Below are 13,916 nucleotides of genomic sequence, written 5' to 3'. Positions count from 1 at the left end.
TAAGACATCCTCCAAAAATAAGACCTACTTACAGGTTTCCTTCTGAGTGAAATATAAGGCATCCCTCCTAAAATAAGCCCCCCCTAGTCTCTGTCTCAGAATACTATTGCTAAACATGAGAGATTTGGTCCACTGATTCTGAAAGAAAAGAAGTTACAAGAAATTCACCAGGAAATTCAGGAATTGGATTGTTAGGATGATGTTCCAGAAGATGATGACATGATTGTCATTGAATAAATGAGTAAATTCTTGATACTGTAAGATTCACAGTTTGTCTGCTTTGTGTTGACAACTACCATACTACCGTACCATATACAGGTAATAAATTTCCTTTATTTTCATTTAACAATAAACGTGCACCTCATTCTTCTTCATGAAAAAATAAGACATCCCCTGAAAATAAGACTTAGCACATCTTTGGGAGCAAAAATTAATATAAGACACTGTCTTATTTTTGGGGAAACAGGGTAGTTACCTACAAGGGAGCACCCATACGACTGTCAGCTGATTTCTCAACAGAAACTATGCAGGCCAGAAGGGAGTGGCAAGAAATATTCAAAATGATGAACAACAAGAACCTACAACCAAGATTACTCTACCCAGCAAAGCTACCATTCAGAATTGAAGGTCAGATAAAGAGCTTCACAGACAAGAAAAAGTTAAAGGAGTTCATCAACACCAAACCAGGATTACATGAAATGTTGAAGGGTATTCTTTAAGAAGAGGAAGAAGAAGAAAAAGGTAAAGGTAAAAAATTATGAACAACAAAAAGGCATCAAATACATACCTACCAACAAGCGAATCTAAAAATCAAGAGAATAAAAAAAAAATCTGAAGAACAAAATGGACTGGTGAATATAATAGAATCAGGGACATAGAAAGGGATTGGACTAACAATTCACAAGGGGAAGGAGTCTGAGGGGTGCAGAAAGAGATTGGTCGAAAATCTTTCATCTATGGATGAAGACAGTGGTGGAGGTAAGGGCGTGAGGTGAGGTTGGGAATCAGGTGGAGGGGAGCTAAGGGGGGGGGGGAGAGGAACACCTGTAATAATCTGAACAATAAAGATTTATTAAAAAAATAAAAAAATTATGAACAACAAATACATATCTATCAACAAGTGAATCTAAAAATCAAGTGAATTAAAAATCTGAGGAACAGAATAAACTGGTGAATATAATAGAATCAGGAGCAAAGAATGGGAGTGGATTGATAATTCTCAGGAGGAAAGTGGTGTGGGGGGTACGGGAAGAGACTGGACAAAAAGCGTACACCTATGGATGAGGACAAGGGTAGAGAGTGGGGTGGGAACGGGTGGAGGGAAGCTATGGGGGGGAAAAGGAGAAACAATTGTAATAATCTGAACAATAAAAATTTATTAAGTTTAAAAAAAAAAAAAGAAAACTGTGGTACATCTACATAATGGAATACTGAGCTGCTGTAAAAAAGAAGGAATTCTTACCATTTGCAACAGCATGGATGGAACTGGAGAGCATTATGCTAAGTGAAATAAGCCAGTTAGTGAAAGAAAAATACCTCACTCATTTATGGATTATAAAGAACAGTATAGCCAAAACCGGTTTGGCTCAATGGATAGAGCGTCGGCTTGGGGACTGAAGGGTCCCGGGTTCGATTCCGGTCAAGGGCATGTGCCTTGGTTGCGGGCATATCCCCAGTAGGGGGTGTGCAAGAGGCAGCTGATCGATGACTCTCATTGATGTTTCTAACTCTCTATCTCTCTCCCTTCCTCTCTGTACAAAATCAATAAAATATATTTTAAAAAATAACATTATAAACTGATGAACAAAAATAGATACAGAGGCAGAGAGGCATCAAAGAGACTGTGAAACTACAGCGGGAACGCTGGGAGAATTGAGAGGGAGGAGGTAAGAGATCAACCGAAGGACTAGTATGCATGCATATAAGCATAACCAATGGACGCAAGACACAGCAGTAGGGGGAGGGCATGTACAGGTGGGAGGGTGGTGGTGAGGGGAAGGTCAATGGGGAAAAAAAGGAGACTTATGTACTACTATTTGTAATACTTTAAATTCTAAAAAAGTTACTTATGTCTCCTGATGGTAGAGACTTGTGTCTGGGGAAAGTAGACTACTCTGACACCGGCTGAACACATGGGGTTCTAGGTGGCCAAGGGCGTTGTCTGTCAAAAGGACTTTAAAGGCAGCCCCTTTGTCGCTGAAGCAAGGTCCTTCCCGACTTCAGAGACAAAGTGATGAAACCAATCCAGAAAAAGGGTCCTCATTATCCAGGCTTTTTTTTTTTTTTCTCTCCCCTGTTGTAAGAGCAAAAACTGGCAGGTGGGTTTTATCTTTTCCCTTCAAGGCTCATGGGTAAGCAGCTTTATAGCTAAGGGCAGTCCTTATCATAAATGCAGAGGAATTTGCACAAAATAGTAGAGTTAGCTTGCTGTCACTTCTTCCGTAAGTCCTGCTGTTTACTCACTTCTCTTCCTTACCTACATATACTTTATACATTCATGACATACCTAACTTTCTTTTCTTTTTTCTTTTTTTCTGTGTTCTAGGCTACATGGTTCACCTGTGAGTTTTTTCTTTTTTTTCTTTTTTTCTTTTTTTTTTCTGGATTAGAGTATTTTAATATGAAAAGTAAACAACAGCTTAGGTGGCATTTACTGAGGAAACTGTGTACATACAGAGCTATTTGCTAGGCATGAACTTTTTTTTTTTTTTTTTTTACCTGTGAGTTTTTTCAATTGTCACAAGCCTCCAAAATTTTTTCAATATATTTACTAAAAAAAAAAAAAATCTATGTATAAGTGGACCTGTGCAGTTCAAACTCATGTTGTTCAAGGGTCAACTGTATAATAATTTATAATGTTTATTTGTTATATATATTATGTTATTAATGTAATATAGTATGAGAACATTATATTCACTGGATGGCAAAATACACTCTACAGTAACCAAAGGCTTGGGTTAGCAATGGTTCTGATTAAACTTTACCTATAAGAAATATCCTTTCTGAAAAAGTTTTTTTGTGGGTCATATTCCTGGGGAAATATGTTAGCATCAAGGAGGAAACATGCAGACCAATCCATTTGTGACAATAACCCCACACTGTTCAGTGGCAGTCTGTCAAAAGAAGCCTGGCTTTTTTAAATACATGCACTTCAGCAAGGGGACTGTAACTGGTTAACAATTATCTCTCCTTGCTTACCCTCCATTCTGCAAATGGATATCTTAGATGTGAAAAGTAGTCATTTATTCCTTAAATCTATTTTAATCTTAATAACTTTCCCTACCAAACATCAAATTTTCACAATACTATGGCAATGTACACTACTCAGAAGTGATGCCTAAAACCTATGGCCTATCTTTAAAAACAACTATCTATCTACTCAGGAGATACTAATTAGAAGCTGACTGCTTGCAATCTAGTATCTACCAAGGGCACATTGAAAACATTTTATATATAGGAAAAGAAACCCAGTGGACACGATAGCGGTTCCTTCTTCCAGATTCTCCATATTTAATTCCTATGAAAACAAATAATCAGAAAGAACAGAACCTGGACATATCTCAGGATCCTGCAGAAATGCCTCCCTGGGTTATGATTTAATGAAAATAGAATAAATTGCTTGTGAGCTTAGTTCTAGGAAACGTGTAAATATATTAGACATTTTTTAAATTATTATTTTTAAATGTATATATGTAATTGATTTCAGAGAGGAAGGGAGAGGGAGAGAGAGATAGAAACATCTATGATGAGAGAGAATCATCAGATGGTTGCCCCCTATACGCCCCTCACTGGGGATCAAAACCCCAACCTGGGCACATGCCCTCCAGGTTCAAAGGTCAACACTTAATTACACCAGCCAGGCTTTCTCACTTATTTTAGAAAAAGAGGAAGGGAGAGAGATAAAGAGAGAGAAACATCAATTTGTTGTTCCACTTACTTATGCATTCATTGGCTGATTTGTGGGGATCAAACCCACAATCTTGTATTACATGGGTCAATGCCCGACTGAGTTGCACTGGCCAGAGCTATATTACACTCTTTTATCAGAAGGTGAAAATTATATATCTCAAATGTGTTTTTTTTAAATTTTCACTTCTGGGAAATTCAGTTCCCAATGACAGAGATGGCTCTTATTTGTTTGGTCACATTATTTAGATAAGTCCAATGGGTATGATCAGCTTGACCTCCCCTTGCTAATAGCATCTGAAAGTGTAGAGTGAAAATAATTTAAATTATCCTAGTTTCTAGTATGAATTTTATATTTCAAATAATTTTCCAACTCATTTTCCTTTTCTAGTAAGTGTGCTAGACTAATGGGTGAATGTCCAGCCTTACAGGTGCATCCTGGTCCATCAGGTAAGCGCCATGGCCTTGGCTGATGGCTTCTCGGTATTCTCGGTGGGCAGCCTCCTTCTCTTTGATCTGTAAAAGATTATTTTTATACAAGTCATAATATGAATAATGACTTCAGACTTTGCTAAGGAAAACTTCATCATTAAAACCTATGCAAAAAGAGAAAACTAAGTGTTTGTCTAAGACAAAGGGAAATATATAAAATGATCATCGATATTTCCTTTTTGTTTGTTTTGTTAATCCTCACCCAAGGATATTTTTCATTTATTTTTAGAGAAAGTAGAAGGGAGGGAGAGAGGGAAAGAGGAGGGAGGAGAGAGAGAAAGAGAGAAAAAGAGAAAAAGAGAGAAAGAGAGAGAGAGAGAGAGAGAGAGAGAGAGAGAGAGAGAGAGAGAGAGAGAGAGAGAGAGAGAAAGGGAGAGGAAGAGGGAGAAGGAGAGGGAGAAAGAGAAAAACATAGAATAAATGTGAGGGAGACACATCAATTGGTTGCATCCCACGTGTGCCCTGACTGAGGCCGGGGATTGAACCTGAAACCCAGGCAAGCGCCCTTGGCTGGGAACCAAACCATCGACCCTTTGGTGGGTGGATCAATGCTCCTGCTCCTGACCAGGGCAATGATCAAATAATAAGAGTTTGAATCAGAAAAGGCCAACTAATGAGAATTCTCTTTAAGTTGGGATCCAAATATTTAAGTCAATAGTGAAAAAAAGAGTTTGGGACTTTATGTTGAACAAAAAGGTAATAATTGAACATTTTAAATTTAATGAAATGTTTGTTACTATTGCAACTATGAGCTAAAACTTACAATAAACAAAGAATGAATCAATTGTTACTTCTTTTGTTATAATTTTTCTTTACAGTTATAACAATAGTCTTCACTTGAGTTTGACTTTTTTTTTTTCCTGCAAAAAATCATTTCCATTTAGTCCAAGGCATGGGAAAGAGCTCCAGGGTGGTTATAGGGATTTTAGTGGTTTCATGGAGAGACTCAGGCAGAAGCCAGACACCAGGAAGATGCAGAGTGCCCCCTGAAAGTCCTCTGGGCTGCAGTGGCTCCTAGTCATGTTTGAAAGTGAGCCTTCAGAAGAGATATTTGTCCAACCCAGCCTGGGGACCAGCCAGCCTACAGAGATAGGTCAGATGTTGTCTATCTTTTTGATGAGTTTCACCTCCTCATCCAGGTTCTCCAGGAAATTGAGGGTGTGTGCAGATAGAACCTAGAACCCAGGGCATGGCAAAGGGCCTGGTTCTGGTTCTTCTTCATGGCCATGCTTTCATAGCATCCTGAGTCTTGGGAAGGCTTCTGCATGTCCTGGGAGAGGTGAGGTTGAGACACTGGTTATGGATCTTAAAGAGACACTTGGTGTGCTCCGGCTTCCTTTAGCCAACTCCTATGCCCCCCAGAGCCACATTGTTGGGGTCAAATTAGAAGCCCAGAGAGAAGTATGTGTAAGAGATACACAAATGCAGGTTGACCAAGCAGTTGACAGTGGCTTCCACCTCAATAGAATGATGAATTTTGGAGCTCATGGTTGCTTAGCAATAAGTTAAGCTCAAAACACAGTGTAGGCTGATTTCAAAGGCCAAGAATGGCTGAAATGGTTCTAAAGGTGGTGACTGGAAAAGAAGTTGGAGGGTGCTTGGAGGCTGAAAGAAGGGGTGTCCTGGGTCTGTTCTGTCCAAACACTATTGAAGCAAGAAACAGATGTGTGAGGGGAACTGAGAGCCCAGCTCAGTTGGACTTTTTATTTATTTGCTAGAGGCCAGTGCACAAAATTCATGCACTCAGGGAATCCCTCAGCCCAGCTTGCACCCTCAGTCCAGGAGCCCTCAGGGGATGTCTGACTGCCACGGAGGTGGGAGAGGCTCCTGCCACTACTGCTGCACTGGCCCGCTGTGAGCCTGGTTCCTGGCTGAGGCACTCCCCCTGTGGGAGCACACTGACCACCAGGGGGCAGCTCCTGTATTGAGTGTTCATCCCCTGGTGGTCAGTGTGCATCACAGTGACCAGTTGTTCCTTCATTTGGTCGATTTGCATATTAGCCTTTTATTATATAGGATGCTTCATTTTACCACTGAGCAAGTTTGCATCTGCTTTAAATATATATACATATATATAATTAAAATATATATATATCTTAAATATATATATTTAAAGCAGATGCAAACTTGCTCAATGGTAAAATGGTAAACTTGCTGAATGGTAATATATATATATATATATATATATATATATATATGAATTGCTAAATGGTAAAATATATATATACACACACACAAAAGTATATATTGATTTCAGAGAGGGGGGAGAGAGAAAGAGAAACATCAATGATGAGAATGCATCAATGGGCAATCTGATGAACAAAAAGATAGATACAGAGGCAGTAAAGCATCGAACAGACTGTCAAATTACAGCGGGAAGGCTGGGGAGTGTTGGGAAGGGAGGGGAAAGAGATCAACCAAATGACTTGTATACATGCATATAAGCACAACCCATGGACACAAGACACTGTGGGTTGGGATGAGGGTATGCGATAGGGGGTAGGGGAGGCTGAGGGAAAGTAAAAAAAAGTGTATATATATATATATATATATATATATATATATATATATATATATATATATATATATATGAAAGTGCCCAGGCAAACAATTTGCAAGGCACTGACCAATAAAGAGTGGACAAGTTCGAGTGAAACGAGGTAATCAAGGAGGGATTCATGAAAAGAGGCTAATTGCATAAGTACTTAGATCTTCAAAGATTCCTTTTGTTTTATAAGGCTGCTACTCAGTCATACACTCTAGAGATGCAAATAAAGATTTGGGTAAATGGAAAACTGACTTTAGAACCAAAGAGCAGCCACATGCATTTTCTCCCCTTACCTCTCCCACTATGTGTTTGTCATTGATGAATGCTTGGAAACCACATATGGCGGCCTTCTCATCCAAAGGAAAGATATACTTTGCCTCAATGGATACAGGGCTCTGATTTGTGTATGTCTGAAAAACAATGACCTAAAGAAAAAAAAATCCATAAACTTGATGAAACCATATGGAACCATTTGCAGAACAACTGTGAATGAAAACTATTATACATATCTTCTTCGTATGCGCAGGCATTAAAAAAGTAACTCATTTTAGATAACATTGACAACAATATTTTTACTAAGACTGAGAACTAGTATACTGTACAAATTTGTGACATCTTAATCTTTCTCCCTCAGATAAAATTATTATATAACTAAACCAAAAACGCTGAACTCATTCCAAGAAGAGTCAAATATGTGAGCCATTGAACACACAAGGACTGTGCTGCTGGGCTTCTGCCTGGAGATTCAAGGTCATCCTATCGGCCAGCTGTCTCATCACAAACAGTGAAAAAGCCACTGCTACATAATTAGTTTATTTTGGGGCAAACTTCCCTAAGAAAAAAGCCTTATGAGGTTTGAAATATCAGATGGTACAAGTTGTCTAATCCACAGTAACAAATGGAGGGCACACATCTCTCCTTGTAAAATAGTCACTGTTGCCGAAACCGGTTTGGCTCAGTGGTAGAGCGACGGTCTGCGGACTGAAAGGTCCCGGGTTTGATTCCGGTCAAGGGCATGTACATTGGTTGCGGGCACATCCCCAGTAGAGGGTGTGCAAGAGGCAGCTGGTCGATGTTTCTCTCTCATCGACGTTTCTAGCTCTCTATTTCTCTCCCTTCCTCTCTGTAAAAATCAATAAAAAAATATTTAAAAAAAATAGTCACTGTTTGTTTTGCATCTACTGGATATGAAAAAAAAAATGCCCTGGGTACTTGTATTTAATAGTCACTGACAAATATTATTATTTCCATTTTATACATGAGACAACTGAGGCACAAAAAAGTTAAGTAACTTCCCCCAGATTACAGTGCTAGAAAGGAACAATCAAGGATTCACAGCTAAGCCTTTCAAACTCCAAATCCTTTGCTTCTTCCTGTCCATACAAAGCTGCATTGCAGCACAGTGGTTAAGAACCTGGACTCCAGAAGGAATTCAGGTTGGTGACAGGGTTCTACCTTAGGGAAGGATGGGGGCACCGGGTTGCTACCATCTCAAATTCACCCATAACGTTTCACGCTTTCCCACCCAATCTCTTTCAAACAACTGCCCAAAGTTAGAACTCAATCTTTCCATGTAAGGCTTTGACTCTTGTTAAAATGTAGAATACTTGCACCAAAGTCTAAACAATGATCAGTTGTTTACATCTTGGGAGAAAAATACAACCTGGATTCTAGAATCAGTTCAAATTTGTGCTTTATCACATCATGAGCATCTGCGTCCTCAGTGTGGATCAGAGTGGGCCAGTGCAGAGGTCAGAGAGATGCGAACTGGCACACACATGGGCAGCATGCTCTGCCTATTCCACTACATCTCATTCTCACAGGTCAAAGCAATAATTAAATTTAACTTGATTCCCTTCTGAAATGACAGCAATACCACAACACTGGACTAGGTGTTCTTATTCTCCTAAGATGTCTTTAGTGTTTGTTCAGTGTAATCTTTAGTGTTAGGAGCCAATGGTTAGGTCAACTCTTAAAAAACAAATTATTTTAGAAAATTAAGCACTTTCAGAGCTCCACCATGACACCTGGCCAAACTATGTCCATGTTCAACTTCTGTCTTTCTCTCAATCAGCAAATCTTATTGGTTCTACCTTTAATCATTTATCATACCCAATCACTTCTTACCATCCCCACTGCTAACATTTTGGTCCAAATCACCATCATCCTTGACTGAATTACTCAATAGTCACCTACATTTGACACTGTGGTGTGCCCCATGGTCTTCAGGACCAAGGCTGCAGGGAGTGTTACTTGTGTCCCTCCCCAGTCACGTCCTGTTCCAGGATGAACTGCCTCACACAAGAGAATGACCCCTCCACAAGGGGCAGCCACATCCAATGACTGGTCCCTGTGGGGTAGAAGGTCTGCGCCCCTTGCCTCATCTCAGAACATCTCAGAGCTCCCCCTGAAAATGTCTGAGGACTCTGGTGTGCCTGTGTCACAGTCCATGCCTCCTTCTGCGAGGTTCTGCCTCCCATGTTCTCTTACAGGTGTCGCTCCAGAAAGCACTTCCCAACAAGCTTCCTGAAAACAAATTTCCATCAAGAGTCTGTTTTCCAGAGAATCTGTTGTCTCCAGTCAATTGTCAACCAGGTGGCCAGTGTGATCCCAATCATATCCTCTGCCAAACATCTTTGAAAGGTTTCCATTTTACTCAGAGTTAAAGATAGTATGTCCTGTGTCCTGATGTGAGCTGCCCTCCCCAACCCAACTCTGACCCAATTTTCTACCATGCTTCCCCTTTCCACTAGGCTCCAGCCACCGTGGAACTCTTTGGTGTCCCTTGACTACATTAGACCCGCTCCTACCTCAGGACCTTTGCACATGCTGCTTCCCCTGCCTGGAATGAGCACCCCTCAGAAGTCCATAGGCTTTAGTCCCTCATTTCCTACAGATCTGTGCTTAGATGTCATCTCAGTGAGGCTGTCCCTGGCCATGCAACTTCCAAGTTGAAATCCTTTTAATCTGTACAGTTCCCATCCCTACCTGCTTTGATTTTTGGCTCTAGCACCTACCACCATCTAACAGGGCATGAATCTTATTTACTGATCATGTTTGTTGCTTCATCCCCCAATGCAATGTATGCTCTGTGAGGGCAGAGTTTTCATACTGTTTATTGCTGTATGCACAGAGCCTAGAACAATCCCTAGCATGTAGTAGATGCTCAATTAATAAAAAAATTTGGAAAATGTACATGTTTTGTTGAGTTCATACAACTGTAATCCAATGCTCATATATGATTGACATCCATTTGGCTTAAGTATCATAAAACCACGAAGAGCTCACCTGGGCTACAAAGTCTATTATTTTCCCCTTGATGTGCAGGTCCTCAAGGGGAACTGAATTCCCACAGGTGTCCTGGAGACCAGCCTTGATGCTGCCGAAAGGTTTGGTGTCTGGTAACTGGTAATCTACACATTAAAAATATTAATGTTACTTTTAAAGCCATTCTTTTTTAAAAAATATATTTTATTGATTTTTTACAGAGAGGAAGGAAGAGGGATAGAGAGTTAGAAACATCGATGAGAGAGAATCATCAATCAGCTGCCTCCTGCACACCCTCCACTGAGGATGTGCCCTTGACCGGAATCGAACCTGGGACCTTTCAGTCCGCAAGCCAACGCTCTATCCACTGAGCCAAACCGGTTTTGGCTAAAGCCATTCTTGAATTCTATTTTTACTATCTTGATTTTTAATCCTCCTCCTCCCCTTCATACATGATACTTCAGGAGAAATGGACAAACAGCATTTTATGATTTTCAGTAGGCAATGAAAAGAAAGAGGTCAGCATTGTCAACAGATGCTCTGCCTTTTAAATCTATAGATGTTGAGAGGTCATCTTGAAAACCTAGTCATGCCACTACTTGAAAGGCATATGTTTAAGCATACACACAAGTACATCAAGGTCTTAAGAAATTCTGAATGAGAGTAGCTTAGGCTAACTCTAGACAGCTGCACTCCCCAGCTTGTACTTTTGAACTCATCAGCCACTATTATTTATTGTTCTACAAAAATGTGTTGGAGAAATGGGAGATTCCCTAGACTTTTGACCCAAGGAAGACTAAATCAAACTCCTAATACAGTATATTGAAAAACTGTTCATATACTATATTAGGTAGTACAAAAATACAAATATAGTTAGAAGTATATTCTCTTCCCAGACTCATTTTTTGTTTGTTTGTTTTTAATCCTCACCTAAGGATATTTTTCCATTGATTTTTAGAGAGAGGAGAAGGGAGAGGGAGAGACACACAGAGAGAAACATCTATGTGAGAGAGGCACAATTGGTTGGTTACCTCCTGCACTTGCCTCAACCAGGCTGGGGATTGAGCCTGCAATCAGTAAATGCCCCTGACTGGGAATCAAACCCCCAATCCTTGGTTGGCAGGCCAACACTCTAACCATTAAGCAAACTGGCCAGAGAATCGAGCATTGAACAGACTGCCAAACTACAGCGGGAAGGCAGGGGAGATGCGGTGTGTGTGTGTGTGTGTGTGTGTGTGTGTGTGTGTGTGTAAGAGATCAACTGAAGGACTTGTACACATGCATATAAGCATAACTAATGGATACAAGAATCTGAGAAGGGGGCATGTACTGGGAGGTAGGAAAGGCCGGGGGGAGGTCAATGGAGGAAAAACAGGACACATATGTACCACTATTTGTAATACATTTTAAATGCATTTTAAGTGGCTAATTCTTAATCCTTCAAAAGTACACTCTATTCTGTTTTTTGTTTTTTTTAATAAACTGTTTCTACAATGTATCTTTTTTTGTTTCCAAACATAAGACATTTTCCTTAACCTACAATATGCATCAGCTATTAACTTTCAAAAAGGAGAGAGAACGTTATTCACCTTTCATTTTTGTTATCATTTATTCCATCCCTAGTAACCCGTCATTCTAACATGAAAAATTCATTCTTTCAGTGTCCCGGCCTACTCTGTTTTCTAATAACCTGGAAGAGTAATCCTTTCCTGTGATCATCAATGGAAAGCCTCAGTCATACCAAAAATTTAGAGAAGAGGCTGTGACCACAAAATGCACTATAATTTAGATAACAGTTTTACATTTAGGCTCTGCCAACCCCCAGACTCTCAAATTTATATCATATTGTATCTTAGAATTAGTGTTATAATTTTACCTAGTTATGTGGATCTGAATAAACCCCACCTGATGAAGCAGGTTCTTTCATTCCTAACCTTGAGGCCATCCTAGTGAAATTTGAAAAGCATGTAATAAAAGCATAACATCAACAGATTTCAAACTTTATGTTGTAAGTCATCAATAACCATGTCATCCTTCCAAGAAACCTCAAATAATTGAATAAAAACATTGTATAAACTCAAAATAATTATACTTTACCACAAATTTTCTTGCTCTAAATTGACAGACAAAATTCTAATGAGTTTGACTTTTAAATAATTTTAACTTTTAATTCTCTCTGGAATTTAACATCTGATATTGGTTAATCTTCAAAAGTAATAGAATTAATATGAAATTTTTTATGTAATTCATTGAGAAAATTTATTTAAACATATCACTTTCATTACATTTGTAATGTTTCTGTCCAGTAGGAATTCTTTGGTGTATCTAGTTCATTGCTAAAGGTCTTGACATATTTGTTTAGTTTCAAACTTATGTGAATTCTGTCTTGACCATAGGTTGTAGATTTTTTATAAAGCTGATCACACTCAATACATTTGTAAATTTTTTTCCACATAAGAATTCTGTTATATTCTATAAGACTTAAAGTTTGATAAACATTGTCATATATTTATGTGCTTTCTCTCGAAGATGTATATTCATCAAGTGAGGTTATAGGCTTTGATTATAGCTCTGGTTATAGGCTTTGTCTCATACATGAGTTTTACAAGTTTTCTCTCCACAATGGAGTCTATGGCTTTGAATAAGGCTTGAACGCTTGCATAAGTTTTATTTCAATAATATGTATAAAAGTTTCCTTTTACTTTTAAAAATATTTTTTTATTGATTTCAGAGAGGGAGAGGGAGACAGATATCTTACCTAATAATACACAAACATGTAAATTGACTGTACCTCTGCTACACCCACCAGCCAATCAGGAGCAAGTATGCAAATTAACCCAACAAAGATGGCAGTTAACTTGCATACGCAGGCGTGGAGCAAAGACTGACGACAGTGTAGAAGGAAGACAAGCACCGCAGAAGGGAGCGAGCGAGGCAGAAGAGACGGAAGGAAAGCGAGGCATCATGGAGATAGGAGGGAAGCGAGACAACAGAGACGGGAGGGAGAGAGGCAGTGGAGAGGGATCAAAGCCTGCCTTGGCTTTCCTCCAGCCACAGGAAGCCCTATTCTTGCAGGAATCTTCCTGCAACAGGCCTCTAGTAAATATCAATAATGAGAGAATTACCGATCAGCTGTCTCCTGCATGCCCCTGCAAGCCCACAACCCAGGCATGTACCCTGACTAGAAATCAAACCGTGACCTCCTGGTTCATAGGTTGATGCTCAACCACTGAGCCATGGTGGCTGGGCTCCTTTTACTTTTATTCACAGCTTGAGCTTGAGCTTTGAATAAAAGCTTTGTCACATAAATTAGGTCTATAATGTTTCTGTTTAGTATCTACTTTCTGATGCTCGGTAAGGCTTGCAAATCATGTAAAAGCCCTGACACATACACTACATTTGTGAGGTACCTCTCCGGTATGACTTTTCTTATGTTGAGTAAGATTTGACCTCCGTGTAAAGGTTTAACTACTCTCACCACATTTTTAAGTTTTCTCTCCTATATACATTCTCTTATGACTCCAAAGTTGTGAATGTCTGGAAAAGCCCTTATCACATTTCTTACATTTTTAAGAAATAAATGTATGAGTTCCCTGATGATCTGTAAGGCCTTACGTTCAATAAAAGTCGCACCACACAATTACATTTATGTGGTATCTCTCAGGTATGTACTTTCTGATGCCTAATAAGGCTTACAAATTGA

The 13,916-nt window shown here is 39.4% G+C and overlaps 1 protein-coding gene and 1 long non-coding RNA gene across 4 annotated transcripts in view; both read right to left on the bottom strand.

Moving 5' to 3' along the window:
• The window catches only part of PARP4 (poly(ADP-ribose) polymerase family member 4), a 99,579-nt gene that overhangs the window by 51,158 nt on the left and 34,505 nt on the right, over positions 1-13,916 (bottom strand). For all 3 annotated transcript variants that reach the window (XM_084878520.1, XM_084878522.1, XM_084878521.1), the window contains exons 15-17: positions 10,235-10,359; positions 7,240-7,371; positions 4,336-4,422 (exon numbers count right to left, since the gene is read on the bottom strand). In XM_084878520.1, the coding sequence (XP_084734646.1) occupies positions 4,336-4,422; positions 7,240-7,371; positions 10,235-10,359 (344 nt within the window). The remainder of the gene's footprint in view (positions 1-4,335; positions 4,423-7,239; positions 7,372-10,234; positions 10,360-13,916) is intronic.
• On the bottom strand, positions 2,293-4,320 carry LOC311619936. The gene is made up of 2 exons (XR_014794609.1): positions 2,719-4,320; positions 2,293-2,559 (listed from the first exon to the last, which is right to left on the bottom strand). It is a non-coding gene; the product is annotated as an uncharacterized lncRNA (long non-coding RNA).

Source organism: Pipistrellus hanaki, assembly GCF_964339955.1.
Source record: "Pipistrellus hanaki genome assembly, chromosome: 3".
Taxonomy (NCBI): domain Eukaryota; kingdom Metazoa; phylum Chordata; class Mammalia; order Chiroptera; family Vespertilionidae; genus Pipistrellus; species Pipistrellus hanaki.
The sequence above is the reverse complement of the archived record's forward strand: the minus strand, read 5'-3'. Positions and strand labels throughout refer to the sequence as shown.